A 20,970-nucleotide genomic window follows, 5' to 3' on the forward strand; every position below is an offset into this window, starting at 1 on the left:
GTGCCCTCATGGGTGGCTCCAGCCCACCATGGCCCTCAGTGGTTTCCAGAGCACAGACAGATTCCAGTGGCTTTGGCTCCATCCCCGCCCCCAATCCCCCCTCCCCCGCAATGAGCATCCATGCTACTGGAGCCCTCCAGGGTCTGTAACTCAACGAACGTGGGGTGGATTGGAGGGCAATGAAGAAAGTGTCAGTTTCCCTGCTGGCTGACCCCCTACTTTCTACGAGCAGTTGTCTTGAAGGCCACCCCCTTTTTGATCTGCAAGAGGGAGGGAGAGAACCAAGAGAAGAGAAAGAGAAATGTATCACCCCAAAAACTCTCTTCAAAGAAATCCTCACCTCAGTGATCTTAAGCTTTCTCTGGTGTGACCTGGGGTGACGATGAACTAAGAGTCACAAACCTCTTTTACCCCAGGGATTTAATTCTGCTTTAAGGCCTAGGCATACACAGTGTGGGCCTATTTATCTGACCGTCACTCCTCTCTTAAAAATCCTCTAAAGTCGGCCAGGCGCGGTGCCTCACGCCTGTAATCCTAGCACTTTGGGAGGCTGAGGCGGGTGGATTGCTTGAGCTCAGGAGTTTGAGACCAGCCTGGGCAACATGGCGAAACCCCATCACTACTGAAAATACAAAAAGTTAGCCAGGCGTGGTGGTGCATGCCTGTAATCCCAGATACTCGGGAGGCTGAGACAGGAGAATTGCTTGAACCTGGGAGGTGGAGATTACAGTGAGCCGCGATCATGCCAGCCACTGCACTCCAGCCTGGGTGACAAAGCGAGACTCTGTCAAAAAAAAAAAGAAAAAAGAAATCCTCTAAAGGCTTCTCAGGGACCTTAGGATAAAATCCAAAACACTGAATAGACCCCACCTCCACTACATCCCTGACTTATTTTATACCACACTCCTCCTCCCAGGCCTTCTCACCATTTCTTGAATGGCCACCTCAGGACCTTTGCACATGCTGTTCCCTTGATCTGCCACCCAATCCCATGATAAAGTCAGTCACACTTACCCATCAGTTTGCCACTTAAATATGACCTTTTCAGGGCAGCCAGCAGGCCGGACTGGGCTCCAATGCCTTCACAGCACCCATCACAGGTTGTGAACATAAGTTTATAAACAGCCAGGTACATGAGTGCATGAACTCTGCAGACTGCTTTGGTTCAAATCCTGGTTCCGCCACTTACCAGCTTTCATGAGTCATTGAATCCCTCTGTACCTCATTTCCTTGTCTGCAAAATGGGGGAAAAAATGGTACCTACCTGATAGCCCTGTTGTGAGGATTGAGTGGTTATATGTAGAGTGCTTAGAAGTATCTGGCCAGGCACAGGGTAAGTGCAACATAGTATCTGTTTAAATAAGCAAATAAGGCTGGGTGCAGTGGCTCATGTCTGTAATCCCAACACTTTGGGAGGACAAGGCAGGAGGATCACTTGAGGCCAAGAGTTTGAGACCAGCCTGGGTGACAGAGTGAGAACCTGTTTCTAAAAACTAAAATAAATGAGCAAATAAATAAAAATGCATATATGACACTAATGGTAGGTTATATAGTAAAATAAGTAAAAAGGCTGGAAGACATTTTTTAATGTCCCCAAATCATCAAAAAACTCACATTTGTGTCCCCAGGCAAGGAAACCTAATTGGTGACCAAAGAACTCAGGACCAGTTTTCACTGGAGGCATTTGTCAATCTGACCACTTGAGAGGCTGAATTGCCTCTTGTCAGCCTCAAAGTGCTAGGTGGGCACAATTTAGAACTAGGGACTGTCAAGGGCTTAGATCTTAGTAAACCACTTCCACCTTTTGGGCTGGGACTCTGGCAGGCTGCCTTCTAGAAATAAGGGCAAATCAGAAAGAAGCCAGACATGGAATAGACTGTGGTTTGGTTTTATAGCATCAAGCCTGGAACTTAGGCCATCGGGTCCCAAAACCCTTTCTGAGGGAAGATAATGTCGTTAGGCCTCAAACTATTTCAATAAATGCTTTTTCGATAAAGTATCCAGAAAAAAAAAAAAGATAGAAGAAGACAAGACAAAATGAATTAGAAATAGCAGAAACAATAGACATTAGAAACAGACCTATAGAATTCCAGAAGTTGAAATTCTCAGAAAAACTATGAAACAGTGTATTTTATCAACTTCAGCATGCCAGGGAAAGAACCACCTTTAAAGATTACAGCCAAATGCTCAAAAAGTTCACACTTGGCCGGGAATAGTGGTTCTCTCCTACGGCAAGAATGGGAAGGTCATAACTCATAACTCACAGGGCATCAGTCAGATTTCTCAGAAGGATCTTGCCTCAGTAGTGGGGAAAAGTTGACCCTAGATTAAATGCAGCTCTCATCTTGCCTAGCAAAATATAAAGAGAAGATCCGAAAGAATCAAGCCATTTCCAAATAGCTTTACTGCATTCCAGAACAAAGCTCGAGAATATTTACATGACTATAAAAATATCCAGCACCCAACAAGGTAAAATTCACCATATCTAGAATCCAGCCCCATCTCAGCATCTCAACTGCTAATGCCTGGTCTGGGCCACCATCATCTCTCATCTGGACCACTGCAGTAACCTCCTAGCAGGCTGCCCCGTTCTACGCTTGCCTCTAGCAATCAGGATAGGATAGACTAGGCTGCAGTAAAAAATAATATCAAAAGCCCAGTCACTGAGCCAACAAAGGTTTTGCTCACACATTCGGCACATGTCTGCAGGGGGCTTCTGTTCCTCATTGTCCCTCCAAGACCCAGACTGATGCCATCTGGAGCACCGCCAGGCACAGAATAGAGGCAAAGTTGCCCATTGGGTCCTCCTGCCTGGAGGGGAAGCACTTTGTTTCTCTTCACATTTCAATGGCCAAGCAAGTCACAGGACCCACTCAGAGTGGTAGGGGGTAGAAGACTGCGATCCAGGCCCATGCCCAGGAGAGCTGGCATCTATCCTTCTAGACGGAGCGAGCACTCCAAAACAGAAGTTAGGTCGTCCTGCTCCTCGCGCTCCAATTCCCTCAGAGTCAAAGCCAGCGTTCCCACGATCCCTGCAAAGTTCCACGTGCCCTGGTGCCTCTCTGTCCCCGTATGTCCTGCTTCTCTTTCCTCTTGTCACTCCACTCCAGCCACACTGACCTCCTTTTTCTTCCTCAGACCTGCCAGCCACATTCCCACCTTTGGGCCTCTGCACTGACTGTTCCTGCCTTCTGGAAGGCTCTTCACCCAGGCGCCCGCTCGGCTCACTCCCTCACCTCCTTCTAGTCTTTACTCAAATGTCACCTTCCCTGAAGACCTTCTACCCTATTTTAAGCTGCCTCCTATTCTCCCCACCCCAGCCTCCCCGTCCCCCTTATCCCTGCATCGTGTTTGTGCGTTCACAGCGGTATCGTGTTCATCACCTTCTAACAGGCTGTTCAATTTCCTTATGGATTATATTTATCGCTTGTTGCTTGACTTCCCTGTTAGAATGTGAGTGCCACAAGAAAATGAATCTTCACCTGTTTAGTTCACTGATGTATCCCAAGCACCTCACACAGCACAGTGACTGGCACGCGTCAGGCACTCTGTAAAGACTTGCTGACCTGGCGAACATATTAACTGCAATTTTGGATCATGTTCCGAAGCACTTTCTCTGAGTAGGAAAGCCTGAACCATAACCTTTATAGTCAACGGAACAAACTCATGGGGTAACAAAGCAGTTAGATTCCCCAGGGAATGCGGGGCATGGGAAGCACTGGGGAGCAATTATTAAACATTAATTGTTGCTCTTTGCGGGAGGCGGTGCCATGGCGGCCATGGCAGGCTGCCACCTTGTGGCTGAATAAGGAAATGCACCCAAGCCGCTCAAAGGTTGGTAACCTCCATCTTTTTTTTTTTTTTTTTTTTTTCTTTGAGACGGAGTCTCGCTCTGTCGTCCAGGCTGGAGTGCAGTGGCGTGATCTCGGCTCACTGAAGAGTTCCGCCTTCTGGGTTCACGCCATTCTCCTGCCTCAGCCTTCTGAATAGCTGGGACTACAGGCGCCCGACACCACGCCCGGCTAATTTTATGTATTGGTAACCATCTTACAAGCACCCTTAGTATTTCTGCAGGTATCTCCAGGCTTCTATGAACAAGATGAGAGTCACCAGGCTTGGACGCCGCAGAGACTACTGGAGTATGTGCCCATTGACATGAAACATAAGCCAAAACTCTTTTGTGATCAACATGATCTTTCATACGTCTATTCATGATTTTCTCATTCATTCTTTCACCCATCCATCCATTCAACAAAGATTTGCTGAGCACACCAGGAACCAGGTACTGTGGGATAGAAGGGTCCCTGCCCTTCTTGTGGAAAAGACACCCATCCATGTATTCAACAACTATTTACTAAGAGCCTGCTGGCACTGTGCTGGCATTGGGTGATAAAAACTAATGAGACAGACTGGACTGCCCTCAAGGGGAGTTCTAGTTGGGAGAGAAACAAGAAAAGGATGACAACAGCAATAACTGCTGGGAAGGAAATACACAGGGAGGAGGGGGAGCTACTTTAGGGAAGGCCTCAGAAGAGCTGACGTTTAAAGGAAAGCTTGAAAGATAGAGAGTTGGTGGGAACGCATTCCAGGAGGAGAGAATAGCATGTGCAAAGAGATGTGTGTTTTAAGAATAGAGAGAATGGCCGGGTGTGGTGGCTCATGCCTGTAATCCCAGCACTTTGGGAGACCAAGGCAGATGGATCACCTGAGGTCAGGAGCTCGAGGCCAGCCTGGCCAACATGGCCAAACCCCGTCTCTACTAAAAATACAAAAATTAGCCAGGCATGGTGGCAGGTGCCTGTAGTCCCAGCTCGGGAGGCTGAGGCAGGAGAATTGCTTGAGCCTGAAAGGCAGAGGTTGCAGTGAGCCGAGATCGTGCCACTGCACTCCAGCCTGGGCAACAGAGCGAGACTCCATCTCAAAGAAAAAAAAAAAGAATGGAGAGAAGGTCAGAGTGGCTACAGGGGAGTGTGCCAGGGAGCAGGATGTTATGAGGTCGACAGGTCACGAGAGGCTAGTTCCTGCTGGGCCTTGGAAGCTGTTGTGAGGACTTTATTCTAAGTGCAACGGGAAGTCACTGGAGCATTTTAAGCAAAGGTGGGGTGGGGGTGGGGAATATGATCTGACTTGCCTTTTCGAAAGACCCGTCTGGCTAGTGATAGAGAACAGCTTAGAGGACAGGGGCTAGTGTCTTCCTAGTTTTGTATCCATTCCCACCTACATCATGGAGGGGAGTGGACACTAGTCCCTGTCCTCAAGGGAAATCTTGCCTCCATGGAAAGAACATAAGTCAAGCAGCCAGACAGATCTGAGTTCAAATCCCAGCTCCACAATTTTCCTGCGTTACAACCTTGGGCAACTTCTCTAAGCTTCGATTTTCTCACTGGAATGGGAAAAATACTATGCACACTGCAGACTTCTTGGGCATATTAGATACAGAAACTGATATAAACTATGTGGTGCTACAGACAGCGATTGGTTCGTGCTCAAGAAAAGCTATATTACAACACACACATCCCTTTGCAAAGTGGGGAAAAGAGAGAGAGAGATGCACACTTTTTTTTTCTGTTTGTGAGACACAGTCTCACTCTGTCACCCAGGCTGGAGTGCAGTGGCACAATCTCAGCTCACTGCAACTTCTGCCTCCTGGGTTCGAGAGATTCTCCTGCCTCAGCCTCCCGAGTAGCTGGGACTACAGGTGCGTGCCACCACGCCCGGCTAATTTTTTGTATTTTTAGTAGAGACAGGGTTTCACTGTGTTAACCAGGATGGTCTCTATCTCCTGACCTCGTGATCCGCCCGCCTCCCAAAGTGCTGGGATTACAGGCGTGAGCCACCACGCCCGGCCAAGATGCACAATTTATAAACACAAAGTAGGTACACGTGACAGGAGTACTGAAGGAACGAGGTCATGGAAACCTTGAATGCCAACCTAAAGCTCATGAACACGTGTAAGTGGTAGGAGCAAAGTGAGAATTTCTGAGCAGGGGAGGATCCACAGAGCTTCCCTTTAGGAAGATACAATTGGCAGCCAGGAAAGAGAGAGAAGATGGAATGAAGGCAGCTGGGGTCTCTTTCTCCCTGTCCCTGAGCTATCACATCACTCAACCTCCTCCCCACCTCCAAGGCTCTGCCCTGCAAGCTGAGCACCTGGAATTTTGCCCTAAGGCCTGCTTTCTTATAGCCTGTGGTCTATTTCACAGGACCACGTGTTGCGGGCCACTGAGCATTGGAAAGCGTGGCCACATTAGTTATGACCACTCTGCAATGCCAGCCAGTCAGACAGCAGTCACAGAGGAAATCTCTTTCCAAGCCCAGCTTCCTCCCAGAGGCTATGGATGGAGAAAGGAAAAGAAGGAGCAGACCTCAGCTCCCTGGGTCTGGCTATCTGTCCTGGGGACTTGGGATTTGGGAGAAGTGCAGCCTGCCAGCCAGGCAGACACCGAAATCACAAAAAGAGCAGAAGCTGATTCAGGTCGATGGACTCAATGCCCCTTGAACATGTGGCCCTCATCACAAATAAACTTGCCATGTGGAATTCTGCGGTCCGTTGGCTCCAGCATTGATTTTCTATGGTCTACAGCTCTCGAGCCTGCAAAATGCACTTCTAGAACAGAAATTTAGAGTAATGAAGTCAGCTAAGGTGGAAGATTTACCTCCTTTTCCACCTTCTACACTCCACACCTCAATCAGGGGAAGTGTCAGTGCTCCCAGAACAGTGTGAAACAGGGAAATGGCGTGAAGAGGTCTGGGGAATGGGCAGGGGCAACAGCAAGCCTAGCCCTGGAGGTTCAATTAATGTCCCTGAGGACTTAGGTTAGAGTTCATGAGATGGAGATGAGTTCATTCAGCCCGCAGCATCTCTTTGGGGCCTCTCTTTGCTAATTCTGTGCCAAAGGTGGGAAATTTGAGACAAATAAGGCCATTCCGGCTCCTTGGGAACTTGGAGTCTAGCAAAGAAGTTGGATATTAAGAAAACAGTCACAGCCCAGAATGACAGCTGGGACAAGGCACAGTGGCAGCCAGGGGGGAAGACAATTACCCATCTGGGAGTCAGGGCTTCCTAGAGGAAATGGTATCAGTGACATTCAGTATGGACTTTGAAGGCTGAATGAGAGTTCACCAGCAGACAAGGTGGGAAAAGAGCAGCTTATGCCAAGGCATGTCGGTGATGTTACCAGAAAGGGTCTTGATTAAAACCTCAAGGGAGGGTTCTTGGACAACATGCAAGAAATAATTTGGGGCAAGTCCATAGAGTAAAGTGAAAGCAAGTTGATTAAGGTAGTAAAGGAATAAAGAATGGCTACTCCATAGGCAGAGCAGTGGCTTGGGATGCTAGAGTCTAAGTATACTTCTAGTTACTTCATGTGCTAAACAAGGGGTGGATTATTCACGAGTTTTCCAAGAAAGGGGCAGGGATTTCTGGAACTAAAGGTCCCTCCCCTTTTTAGACTATATAGAGTAACTTCTGGACATTGCTATGGCATTTGTAAACTGTCATGGCGCCGGTGGGAATGTCTCTTAGCATGCTAATGGATTACAACTAATGTATAATGAGCAGTGAGGACAACCAGAGATCTCTTTCATTGCCATCTTGGTTTTGGTGGGTTTTGGCCGGCTTCTTTACTGCATTCTGTTTTATCAGCAAGGTCTTTGTGACCTGTGTCTTGTGCGGACCTCCTGTCTCATTCTGTGACTAAGAATGCCTTAAGCTCCTGGGAATGCAGCCCAGTAGGTCTCTGCCTCATTTTACCCAGTCCCTATTCAAGATGGAGTTGATCTGGTTCACACGCCTCTGATAGTGGGAAAAAACCGAATCTATTTTCTTCTAGAGATGACGAGTTATGTCTACTTTTGGGACATGGAGAAAGGGAGGTGACTGGTGGGAGGTGAACCCGGACACACGGCCAGGGGCTGTAAAGAGGGTCCAGATGAGAAAAGAGTGAATGTGGTTCAGGACTGCCCTAGGATTAAAATCAGCTTTGGGATTTGAATGGGTATCCATCCAAATGGATAAAGATGCAGGTTAAAGGGAGATGTTTAGCTGTCAATTTGGCCAGTAGCAGAATAATAAAAGACACATGGGGCTTTCAACATATGATCTAATTTAGACGCCAGAACAAGCCTACAGGTCTAATCCCCGTCTTACAGATAAAGAGACTGGGGCACAGAGAGGTCAAGTGGCTTCCCAAGATCACACACCTGGCAAGTGGCTGAGCAAGTACTAGACACAGATTCCCAAATGAACACAAAGCCTGGAGTCAGTTTGGCTCCAGATGCCTGCTCCGGACCAGCTTTGGGGCCTTAGACTCTCTCACTTCACTCAGGTTCCGTTTCCCACCAGCAACTAAAAACGATGACATCCAACTCGCAGGGCTGTTATAATCATTCAGATCATGTATATAAAGCACCATAACCCAGGACAAAGCCCATAAGCAAACCTCAAGAAATATTACTGGGGTGACGACCCATTTTTGGGATTTTAATTCCAAGTGGGATTTGTCTTCCATTCGAGTTCTCCCTTAGGTTTGGGCTCCCTGATGAACTCGAATTTGCGGGAGTGTTTTGTGTTTGTGACAAGGAACTAGTCCAGTTCCAGTGAATTGTAGTGACCATCTGGTTGGAGATTTTTATCAGCAGATAATCTTCAGTTCTCCCAAGCAGAGCCTAAATGGATCTTTTCCAGTCTGAACAGCCAGCCTAAACTGCATCACCAGCCCACAATTCAGTTCTCCAAAAACTATGGTGGCCACTCAGAAAAGCCCAAGTTGTCTAGGAGGTAAATGAGTGATATAGAAAGGCAAGAAGAAAAAACCAATAACCCAATTTTAAAATGCGCAAAGGACTTGAATAGACACTTCTCCAAAGAAGATAAACAAATGGCCAACAAGCACATGAAAAGATGCTGAACATCACTCATCATTAGAGAAATGCAGATGGAAACCACAATGAGATTGCATTTCACATCCATTAGAATGGTTATTATCAAAAACAAATGAACAAATAAAGAAATAAAAACAGGCCAGACACAGTGGCTCATGCCTGTAATCCCAGCACTTTGGGAGGCCAGTGCAGGAAGATCACTTGAGGCCAGGAGTCCAAAACCAGCCTGGTCAACATAGTGAGATTCTGTCTCTACAAAAGGAAAATTTTAAAATTAGCCAGATGTGGTGGCGGGTGCCTATAGTCCCAGCTACCAGGGAAGCTGAGGCAGAGGATCCCTTGAGCCCAGGAGATCGAGGCTGCAGTGAGCCATGATCAAATCACTGCACTCCAGCCTGGGTGACAGAATGAGACCATGTCTCTTAAAAAACAAAACAAGGGGCTGGGCATGGTGGCTCATGCCTGTAATCCCAGCACTTTGGGAGGCCGAGGCGGGCAGACCACGAGGTCAGGAGTTCGAGACCAGCCTAACCAACACGGTGAAACCCCGTCTCTACTAAAAATACAAAAATTAGCTGGGCGTGGTGGTGCGTGCCTGTAATCTCAGCTACTTGGGAGGCTGAGGCGGGAGCATTGCTTGAACCCGGGAGGCGGAGGTTGTGGTGAGCTGAGATCGTGCCATTGCACTCCAGCCTGGGCAATAAGAGCGAAACTCCGTCTCAAAAAAAAAAAAAAAACAAGGCTGGGGACAGTGGCTCATGCCTGTAATCCCAGCACTTTGGGAGGCTGAGGCAGGTGGATCACCTGAGGTCAGGAGTTCAAGACCAGCCTGGCTAACATGGTAAAACCCCATCTCTACTAAAAATACAAAAATTAGCCAGGCATGGCGGGCACCTATAGTCCCAGCTACTCGGGAGGCTGAGACAGGAGAACTGCTTGAACCCGGGAGGCAGGGGTTACAGTGAGCTGAGATTGCGCCACTGCACTCCAGCCTGGGAGACAGAGTAAACAAAACAAAACAAACAAACAAACAAACAAACAAAACAGGTAATAACAAGTGTTGGCAAGGATGTAGAGAAATTGGAAGCTTTGTGCATTGCTGAGGGAATGTAAAATGCCACAGCCCCTGTGGAAGACAGTTTAGGGGCTCCTCAAAAAAAAATTAAACATAGAATTATCATCTGATCCAGCAATTCCATTTCTTGGTGTATGCACAAAAGAATTGAAACCAGGGACTTGAACAGATATTTTTATACCAATGCTCACAGCAGCATTATTCAGAATAGCCAAAAGATGAAAACAACCCAAGTGACTGTTGACAGATGAATGGATAAAGAAAAAGTGCTGTATACATATAATGGAATATTATCCAGCCATAAAAAGGAAGGAAATTCTGACACATGCTACAACATGGATGAGCCTTGAGGACATTATGCCAAGTGAAATAAGCCAGACACAAAGAGACAGACACTGTGTGATTCCACTCATATGAAGTACCTAGCATAGTCAAACTCATAGAGATGGAAAGTAGAACGATGGTTGCCAAGGCCTGGAGGAGGTTGGGGGGCGGTCGGGGGGGGACTCAGTGTTTAATAGGGACAGAGCTCCAGTTTAGGAAGATGAGAAAGTTCTGGAGAGGGATTGTGGTGATGATTGCACAACAACGTGAGTGTACTTAATGCCACTCAACTGTATGCTTTAAACATGGTTGAAATGTTAAATTTTATGTTATGTATTTTTTACTACAATAAAAAAGTAAGACAAAGGAAAGATCGGAAAGATGCAGGGATAGCATCTTCTGCTACTGGTGGTTGTGGGGGGAGCTTTGTCTTCCCCAGGCCAGGACTGCCACGACAGAGGAGATGGACACACCAGCAGGACCATCTCTGCCGCCCATGGTGTGGCTGGGGGCAGGTCTCTTTGCCTCTCCGGAAAAACCCAGGAAGCTGGCTGATTCAGAGAGGGCCTCTAGCTCCTGCCTTATTAGGAAGGCTTGGCTCCTAATAAGGCAATGCACTATGTGGCAGGGACAGAAAAGCAGACCTTCACTTCTTTGGACATTTCCAATGAGGCCTTAGGACCCTCTGGCTTGGGAACTGTACTTCAGAAGAATGTGCCTTACAGGAATTACATGATTGAGGGTCCTGGCACCAAACAGATGCCACCCTCAAGCTGGGTCCATGAAGACAGTTTAGTAAAGGGTCAATGTATACAGGTGTGGGTGGGGCTAAGGGAGCACCGAGGATGGCGTAGTACCCAGGGCTTGCAGCAGCAAGACTGTCACCGTCCTGAGCAGAAAAGTGGCTTCAGGAACCCTGAGAGAGACCACATGAGAAAGGGCACCTTTGGTAAAAACAATCAGGGAGGAGGGGCTTAGGGATTAAATACCCAGACCTCCCTCTCTCCTCTTGCCCTCAGTCTCCTGCCAGGTCCTCCCACTGGCCAAGCCAAACAGGAAGACCAGGACAGAGAGCTGTCAGTGAAATCCACACAGGCCAGCCTCTGGGGTTGGTAAAGTCTGGCAAGGAAGTTAGAGGAGCAAATGGAGAGGCGGATCCAAAGTGAATCAGCCCAAATCATCCACGTGGCCTGGCCAGGGTGGCTGAGAGCCGTCCTCCCCTGGATAAGCCCACCCTCTTCCAAAGGCTGATCCTGGATCGGGGTGGGAAGTAGCTCTGTCGTGGCATGGAAGAGAGTCATACGGTTTGTTGAAAAGAGCTCCCACTTACTGGCTGTGAAAACACTGGCCAGGGGCCTAAACCTCCCATCCATGCATTATATATTCATTTATCCATTCATTCAGCCAACATCTCCTGAAAGTGACTCAGTGCCCAGCCAGTGCTAGGAGGCACCAGATGAAGAAACGAGGAGCTGCCCCAGCCACGGTAGCTTCAACATGTGAGATCCAGCTAGAGCCAGGCAGTGACGGGCCCCATCCACCGGCTCCCTGACTCTGGACCTTCACTGATATAATTCCTGTAAGGCACATTCTTCTGAAGTACAGTTCCCAAGTCAGAGGGTCCTCAGGCCTCACTGGAAATGTCCAAATGTCTGGAGGCTGTCCTCTGTAAAAATACCTTTTCCTCCTAGAGTCTGCCTGAGGATGCAAAGACAGCATTTCTGAAAAGCAGGGGCCACGGGGCCCAGCGAGCAGTAAGTGCTCTGCAACTGGAAATCGATGGCCTTGCTAACAAGCACCCAGGTGCCTCTCATACACAGTCACCACCCTTTTATCCCCTGTTGTTGCTTCCATCGCAATTACATTGCACGTATGTGCATTTGTTGCAGTTTTTCTCTCCCTCACTCCCCATGTCCTAGACTGAGGCTGGGGGAACCTGGTCACTGGCCTCTTGCTCCTCCTGAATCACCAGGGCTTGGGCTGGGTTTAGGAATGCCAGCACTCATACCATGGACTGCACTGCGGAATGGCTTCACATGCACTTAATCCTGGGTGCAGCACCGGCTGGCAGGCAGTACTACTGACACATGCTACAACATGGATGAGCCTTGAGGACATTATGCCGAGTGAAATAAGTCAGACACAAAAAGACAAACATGGTGCTTGTACTACTAGGCTCATATTATAGATGAAGAGACCCAACCCAGAGAGGTTAAGCAACTTGCCGAGGGCACAGAGTGGAAAAGCAGCAAAGCCGGGATTCGAACCCGGGTGTCCGGCTCTCCAATCTGGCGGTGGACGGCGGCTGCCGGAGCGAGAGTGCTGGAATGAATCGACACGTCAATCAGGGAACGGGCGACGGGGTCAGTCCAGTCCCCTCCCCCGGCGCGGCGGCTCAGCACCGGGACAAAGGACGGGCGGGGGCCGGACGTGGCCGGCGGGGTTCGCGCGCGGTGGGCGGGGGTCGGGGCCGGGCCCTTTAAGGGGGGGCGGGCCGGCGGCGCGGGGGGCGGTGCGGGAGGCGGGCCGGGGGAGGTGCGGGGGGCGGGCCGGGGGCGGGCCGGGGGCGGGCGGCGGCGGCTGGGCCCGACTGGAGTGCGCGCCGAGCGAAGGGCGGCGGCGGTGGCGGCGGCGGCTCGTGCTCGGCCCCGGCTGCGATAGCGCTCGGCTCCAGGTTCCGGGCCCGCGGCGGCGCGCCCCCCGCGCTCCCCGCACCCCGCGCCCCCCGCAACCCCGCACCCGCGCTCGGCCCGCTGCGGGCGGAGGAGCGGCCATGCCGCCGCGGCGCAGCATCGTGGAGGTGAAGGTGCTGGACGTGCAGAAGCGGCGGGTGCCCAACAAGCATTATGTGAGTGCGACGCGGCCCCCACGCCCCCTTGAGCCCGCGCCCCGTCGGGTGCGACCGAGGGCCCCCGGCTCGGAAAACTTCTGCCTCCAGCGCTTCCCGTCCACTCCTCCCCTGCTCTCCCCTCGGCCCTGCGGCGGCGCTGCCCGGGTCCCTCCCGACTCCTCCTCCCTCCCTCCCCTCTCCTCCCCTCCCCGCTTTTGCCCCGTTCTCCCCCTCCATCCCTTCCTCCCGCCTCGCCCCCCTACTCGCCTCCCTGCGGCTCCTCTACCCCTTTCCGTCTCCTCCGTGTCCCCCCAACCTCCCGTCCTGCTCGTCTGTGGAAAAGTCTGGCCCCAGCCGGTGAGGGGTCTGAGACAGAAAGCGGGAGAGAGAGAAGCGCCTGTTCTCAGGCCGCCTGCCCTGCCTCTCCTTGTCCAGAGGCGCGCAGACCCGCAGTCCCCAGCCACAGGTAGCCCCTCTAGGGATCGCCGAGTTTGACTCCGTTCTTTGGCAAGAGCCGGCCTGGGCGATGGAGGAGATCTCTGGGAATGGATCATTTGAGTGGCTGCACCTTTAAAGGGTTAAAAACATCCCCTGCCCCCTCTCTCCAGTAACTTCTGTTTTAAAATATACGAAAGTTTTCTCCTGGCATCTCCCTCTGGAACATGGGAATCTTGTTTGGAGCTGGCAAGGACTTGAGAAAATGGGACAGTAGCGTCGTTTTGCAGATGGGAAGGCTGAGGCTCAGAGGTTGCAGGTCCTGGAACATAGAGCTGCATTCGGGCCTCCCTCCCTCTAGCAGGGATGCCTGGGGCTGACGGTGACCTGCAGGTGGAAAGTGGCTTCCGCAGCAACCTAGGGGACACGTCTGCAGATTCAGGAGGCCCTGGGACCACCTCGCAGGTTCTAGGTGGAGATAAAGGGGATGTGGGGTGATGGGCCCACATGAGGCCTTGGGGAGGGCCTCATTACAGCAGGGAAGGGGGCTATAGTGTCTCTGGCGGTGAGAAGTGGGCAGTGGCGGAGCCTGGCTACAGAGAAGTTAACCAGGAAGGGAAAAAGAGTAAGAGGGAGGGAAAAAATCCTAACAAAGAAGTATAGAACAATGAATAGAAAAGGGCGTTGGCTGGCTAAATTAAGCTCCTTGGCCTCCCTGGAAGTCGTCTTCAGATCTTTTTTTTTTAAGAACTAATTCTTACAAAGTAGATCTACGTCCCTTCCATGAATAGCCTATGAAATTCTGAAAGGAGATAGCCGGGAACCCACTCCGTGCTCTCTACAAGAAAGGGTGTGCTCTGTGAGTCTGTATTGTTATTGGCTGGGCGGCCAGTTATTCAGCCCTTAGCCAGGCGGTGGGAAGCTATTTCCTGGACCTGTGGCATCTTTATATAGAGTGAAGTTTCCCTTGATTCCAGAGCTGAGCTAAATTGTCTTTTTTTTCTTCCTTTTTTTATTTTTTGTTAACTGTTTTCAAATGCTGCCAAATCTTAGTTTCTTGTTTGAGCCTGTTAGCCTGTAACTGAGTTTGCCTCTTTGGCAAGAAGACAGTTTTCACCAACATGGCAACTGGAGGAAGTCTGGAATTCTCCATGCCACCTCCCACCAGGTCTGTGAGCTGGCAAAAACGAGAATAGATACCGCCACTGAGGCCTGGCCATCATCATCCACGCGCCCTCTTCTGGCCTCTCCTATCAGGCCCATATCAGGCAGAGGGCCTTAAACCCATTTAACAGATGAGGAAACCAGGGCTCAGCAAAGTGAGGTCCCACGCCTAAGGTCACAGTCAAGAGCCAAGCGGGGATGTAGATCCAGGCCCACCGGACCCCAAAAGGACCACACCCCTTCCCACATCCGGTACCCCCATAGTTTCTCTGAGCAAAGTCCTCTGAAAAACTGGGAAATCTCTCATATCATTAGTGAAAACCTGGAAGCTTTTCATTCTCTGCTGTGTCAGCTCCATCCTTGCCAGTTTTTTGAAGGTTCTGCGCTTTGAGAACCATCTTTTGAAGCTTTCAGCCACTTTTTGGGGGCCCCCTGAGACAAGTTTCTATGTTAAAACATAGGTTGGGGTTCAGATCTTGGCCTCCCAGCTTGTAGCTGTGTCGCCTCAGCCTCAGTTTTTTCATTTGTGTAATGGGGATGGTGGTGTCCATTTCCTAGGGGTAGCAGCCACATGACAGGCAGGGTTGGAGTGCCCTAAAGGCTAACTCCCTGCCTGCCTGTCCCAAGGTATCTTGTCACTGATTGGGAACATGCCGAAGTCACATGGTGGGGGGATTCATCAAGAACTTGTTTTTCTGCATGTGGGTTTAGTCACTCATATGATTCAAGGGGCCCTCTCCCTTCTAGCCCAGCCTTCTGGGTTCATCAGATGAGGAGGGGCAATGGGCTGAACTGAAGCCTGAGTCATCCACAGGAACAGAGAACATTTACTGTCTTGATGGCAGGGGGGCCGAACCCAGTGGAAACAGATCCCTGTGGTGGGCGACCACTGCTGTTCCCAAGCTCCACCCCAACCCCTCACACAATCTGGAAAGAGTGGGCATGAAGGCAGCTATTGGCGGGCCTGGACTTTGACTTCCATTTGGTATCCCTCTTTCTGAAGCCACCCTGGAGAGACAGCATCAGCTGGGGAGTTGAACTTTTCTGCTGTGTGACCTCGGACTGGTTGGTTTGCCTCTCTGAGCTCTAGCTTCTGTGTAAATACTGCTACATCCCTCAAGGGCAGAGTTTCTCAACCTCAACACTTTTGACATTTGGGGCTGGATCATTCTTTGTTATAGGGCTGTCCTGTGGATTGTAGGATGTTTAGCAGCATCCCTGGCTTCTACCCAACTAGTCATCCCCCTTCCCAATTGTGACACCCAAAAGGCCTCCAGGCATTGATTGCTGCATGTCCTCTGGGGGGCAGCACCACGCACATCCCACCCCAGCCACTGCACCATAGAATATAAAGTCAGTTTTTGAGAGTCCTCTTCACTACACCGCCTAATTTCCCACTACCCCTCTCCCCATTTGCAGCCATCTCGGCCACCACCTGCTCGTCACTCACTTACCTGTGAGGGACAGGGTCACAGGTGCTGTAGACGTCATTGGAGAACTGTACCCAGAGTTCAGGGCTGCCCATCAGGGCTGGGCCACCTGCCCGCTCTGAAATGGTGCCTTCTCCATGATCGGAATGGCGTCCTCTCCAGCCCCAGCCTCAGTCACCCGCAGGCAGAGACATCATCCATGGGCCCAGGGGCAAAGCCACAGGCCAGGTCTGGAGAATGCAGGGCCAGAAGCTCCGGGTGCCTCTGAGATCCCGAGAGGTTGCTGACAATGAACCATGATACTGTTTGGAGAGGGTTTCCCTGGAGCCACCGCCCTCTGTTGGAACCAGGGAGATGAAGATTTGGGGAGCTGCTGCCTTTGTCTGCCAGCATCTTTCCTGCACTAGAGCCCGAGGGCTTGGGGATGAATGGAGAGGGGCTTTTGAGGGTGACATCCTGGGAGACCCTCCCCAGCTAGCTTGTCTTCAGCTTGAGGGGAGGAAGAAGAGCTCCAGGTAGGATTTGTGGGTTTTATTTGGATCACCCCATTTCCCGCACTGGAGAGGAATGTACAGAAGCATTAGTGTCTCGGCAGCAGGGGCCTGGAGATGCTGGCCCGCTCTGTCTCAAGATCTTTAAATGTTAAAGGAGCAGGATGGTCGGAGTATTTATGGCAACAAGTGCAACAGTGGTCAAAGTGTCCTCGGTAACCTGAGCGGGGCACTGGGTCCCTTTCAAATGGGTATATTTTCAATATAGTAATACAATATTCTGCACATATATGGATACATAGAATAAAATAGCTATCTATATACCTTCCAAGTCTTCACATCTCTATATTTTGCCATATTTGTTTCGAAACTTTTTTATTTTTATTTTTAAGAAATAAAGCATCACAGATGCAAAGCCCCTTGTATGCCCTCCCCGATGCTGCCCCTCCCACATAAAACCACTATCCTGCATTTGATGTTGATCATTCCCATGCACTTACAAAAAATAGACTAATAGATAGGATATTTTCTTTAACAGCTTTCTTGAGGTATAATTTACATACCATAAAATTCACCCATTGTAAGTGTGCAGTTCACTTATTTTTAAAGTAAATTTGCAGAGCTATGCAACCATCACCACAATCCAGTATTATAACATTTCCATCGTCCCCAGAAAGATCCCCCACACCCATTTGCCATCAATCCCCTTCCCACCGCAGCCCATGGACCTTTTAATGTTTTTCCCTTTTTAACATTCCCTAAAATCTTGTATTGTCATGAATGTTTTAAAACTATACATAAGCATTACACTTTTGAGATCTGTGTCGATCCAGCTAGCTCCAGTCCGTTTTAACTGTCGTTTACCGTGGCATTGATGAATATGCCCCTGTTTTTTCAAGCTCGTGCCGGGAGCTGTTAGGATGTTTCCAGCAGTTGACCTTCTTACAGCTGCCTCCTTGCACAGGGACCCACGGTAGAATTGCTGGGTCTTGGGGTTTGTGCGTTTTCAACTTTGCATTTACATCCCCAGGGTTCCCTTTGCTCTCTGTTCTTGCCAACACTCCGTATCATTAGACTTTTCAGTCTTTGCCAATCCAATAGGAGCAAAAGTGGTGCTTGTTCACACCAGTGAGGTTGAGCAGCTTTTCATACCTTTATCGGCTATTTGAGTTTCCTCTTCTGTGAATTACCAGTTTTTATCCTTTGCCTCTTTTTCAGTATATTGGGTTATTTGTCTTTTATTGATTGGCGGGATTTATTTATACATTTGGGATACTAATCTTTCAGGTCATTACATTAGTTTTTTGTTTTCCCCTGGAGGAGTCTGCAGATTCAGAGAGGTGGAGGCATGTGCCTGAGGTCACACAGCAAGGAGTGGCTGCGTGGGAATTGGGCTACATGCCCTTGTGTCTAGGAGAAACATAGGGGGATCCTGTGATCCCACCACAGAGCTGACTGACCTTGGATGGGTCACTTAGGCTTCTGGACCCCAGTTTCCCCTTATATGAGATACTGGGGCCATCCCAGGCCCTTCTGTGATCTCACCATTTATTCAGCCCCGACTGAAGAAGTGCAAGCCACCGCCAGCCCTTAGTCATTCTCACTCCAGGAAGCTCTGGGTAGATGGTGCCTCTGGAGTGATGGCTCTGCAGGCTCTGTGCTGCCAGCCCTGAAACCTCCCTCTTTGCTTTGCCAGGCTCCGGAAGCCTGGGGGTCACTGTGCTGAGCAGCTGAGTTTGGAAGAGTAGATTGCACCCTTAGTAGGCATTACTGCCATTCTCAGTCCCTTAAGGGGCCTCCGGCAGGTGAGCCCAATGGTCTAGAACAAACCATGGATCTGCTGCCCAAATTAACTTCATTCTCTTCTCCAGCCCCCAGTTTCCTCCCTCTCCTCCTATCCCTGGCACCCGTTTTGTGGGAACACAGAGGGCAGGGCAGCAAAGTTGAGTGGAAAGAACTCGGGTGTTAAGAGATAAACATCTCGGTTCAAGTTCTGCATGGCCTTGGACAACTGGCTGAATGCCCCCCTTAGTTTTTACATTTGTAAAATAGACGCAGTGACTTCCTTCTGAGATGATTGTGCAGGCTTTTGGTGATGTATGCGCGGAATCTGTGCTCCAGCTCTGCTGCTGGGAAGAATAAAACTGCTAGCACATGTCTTTCCAACCCACCGTTACCTTCGTGATGAAAAGACCTGGCTTTGAATTCTCGTCAAGCGCTCCTGAGCGGGGTGACCTTGCACTGTGTGAGGATCTGTAAAATGGGAATAGTCATAGTACCTAGCACACAATGCTGAGCCTCATGGGTATAAAAGGCACTCAATAAATCACTTGAACCTGGGAGGCAGAGGTTGCAGTGAGCCGAGATCGCGCCACTTCACTCCAGCCTGGGTGACAAAGGGAGACTCTGTCTGCAAAAATAAAATAAAGGGACTCGATAAATGGTAGTCATGAAAAGTACTATCGATGATAATAATACTCATGATCTAAATTTCTGCACCGCTTTCCTGCCTGCTGCCCAGAAGGCACACTATGCAGTTTTCGTGGTATTTTCATTCAAGAGGCATTTTGGGGGATGCCTGCCCCAGGCTGGGCCCATGCTGCTGCTGGGATAGGCCCCCGGGAGCAAGGCAGAGCCATTCCTACCTATTGCACAGGGGAGTTCTTGTCCTCTACTGTGTCTGTGTCACAAGAGGTAGGGCCCTCTTAAGGCCTCTTGGGTAGGTTTTTCTTTAATAACTATTGCTTTCTTTTGATTGGGAAAAAGTAGGTGCTTGTCACATAGGCAAGCTGTGTATGCCAAGTGAGTGGCAAGCAAAGGACATTTCTGTGTTGATGCTGTCTTTCTGGGTTGCTCTGCTAGGGACCTGGTCAACCATGCTCCCCCATCCCATCCCCCACCCCATCGGTGCAATGCACCAGCCGCTCAGCTCACCTGGCCAGTCATCCTCAATGGGAGAAGCCCCAGCCTGCTCCGGTGCACTCTGTGCTGCTGCAGGTGTCTCAGGGTCAAAGGAGGTGGAGCAGTCATATCTTCAAATTATTTAAATGTCACTTTAGTTCAGACTCTGAATCAGTGCATTCTGCGCCTCTAGACAGATTGGATTCAGATCCCTGCTCTGCCACCTACCAACTGTGTGACGTCAGACAAGCCTCTGTGCCTCAGTTTCCTCATCTATAAAATGGGGATAAAAATAGTTCCAATTTCATAGGGCTAATGTGAGAGTTAAAGGGGCCTGCATCTAATGGAGGTTTGATAATGGTAAACTATATTAGGAGTGTACAAACCTAGTATCATTTATGATCATAAAAGGTTGGTAACCACTTAAAAGTGCATTAGTAGAGATGCAAAGATAAAACGTGCTATATCCATGAGCTAGAATACCATCAAGATGGTAAAACTGTGTTCCATCTTCTATCACAAGAATATGAAATAGCTAAAGCTGGTTTGCAAAATCGCATGTTCAGGCTGATTTTCACCTGATTACAAATGAAGGATGAAAATATGAGTCTGTGTAAGCTTAGAAATACAGCTGATAAAATGTCATTCCTTTTCTTTTTCTGCTTGTCTGTGCTTTTCTGTTTTCCAAATGTTCTGCAATGAACACATATTCTTGGTTTTAGTAAAAATAAAAAAACAGCAAATGCTCATTTTTAAAAAGAAGCTGTGTCAAGCTGGGGCAGCTCCAGCCAGATCCCCACATCCTGCTGCCCCATCCTGTCCCAAAGGATTCTCCTGTCCTCCTGAGGCAGGCACCAGCCTCAGAGGCTCTTTCCCCACTCCTGCCACAGAGGGAGGACTCTGGATGTGGCTTTCCAGTCCATGAGCTAGAGAAATAGAAAGCGATGAGTTTAAAATACCACGAGGGAGGGCCTGGACAGATGCTTTCCTAGTTACAATGCTCCTTGCTCAGCAAGTCCAGGCCCTTCCCCATCGTGCTTGCAGCCAAATAGGGTTGGGAAGAATTGTAGGCTCAAGTTCTGCAGATCCAGCATGGTCTGTACCCTGAGGTCACAGGGCACCAGAAACGTCATCCAGGTTAGAGGTGTGCCCTACAGCCCACTTCCCTGGGCGTTTCATACATCCTCTTGCCTCCCACCGGAGGTGCAGGCGAGTCGGCAAGCAGCCCAGTTATCACATTGCCAAACAAGGAAGGCTAGAGGGACCGTGCTGTTCCCGCCATGACACTCACGTCCTGCTTGCAAATTGTGCATCCTTTTTTCCTCCGAGAAAGAGCTGTGGTAGCGGGAATGTCAGGGGAGCAGTCTTGCTTTGCGTGACTCAGTTTTCCCCTTCCCCTTGGCGATGAAGCCAGCTGTGAGTCCCTGCAGCTGCAGG

General features: G+C 49.7%; 1 protein-coding gene across 2 annotated transcripts in view; it reads left to right on the top strand.

The window, feature by feature from the left end:
* The first annotated feature begins 12,882 nt into the window (after nucleotides 1-12,882).
* Nucleotides 12,883-20,970, top strand: part of SH3PXD2B (SH3 and PX domains 2B) — a 120,861-nt gene continuing 112,773 nt past the window's right edge. For both annotated transcript variants that reach the window (XM_030825079.1, XM_030825083.1), the window contains exon 1: nucleotides 12,883-13,130. In XM_030825079.1, the coding sequence (XP_030680939.1) occupies nucleotides 13,056-13,130 (75 nt within the window). In that variant the 5' untranslated portion in view covers nucleotides 12,883-13,055. The remainder of the gene's footprint in view (nucleotides 13,131-20,970) is intronic.

The sequence above is a fragment of the Nomascus leucogenys genome, chromosome 2, assembly GCF_006542625.1.
Source record: "Nomascus leucogenys isolate Asia chromosome 2, Asia_NLE_v1, whole genome shotgun sequence".
Classification (NCBI taxonomy): Eukaryota; Metazoa; Chordata; class Mammalia; order Primates; family Hylobatidae; genus Nomascus; species Nomascus leucogenys.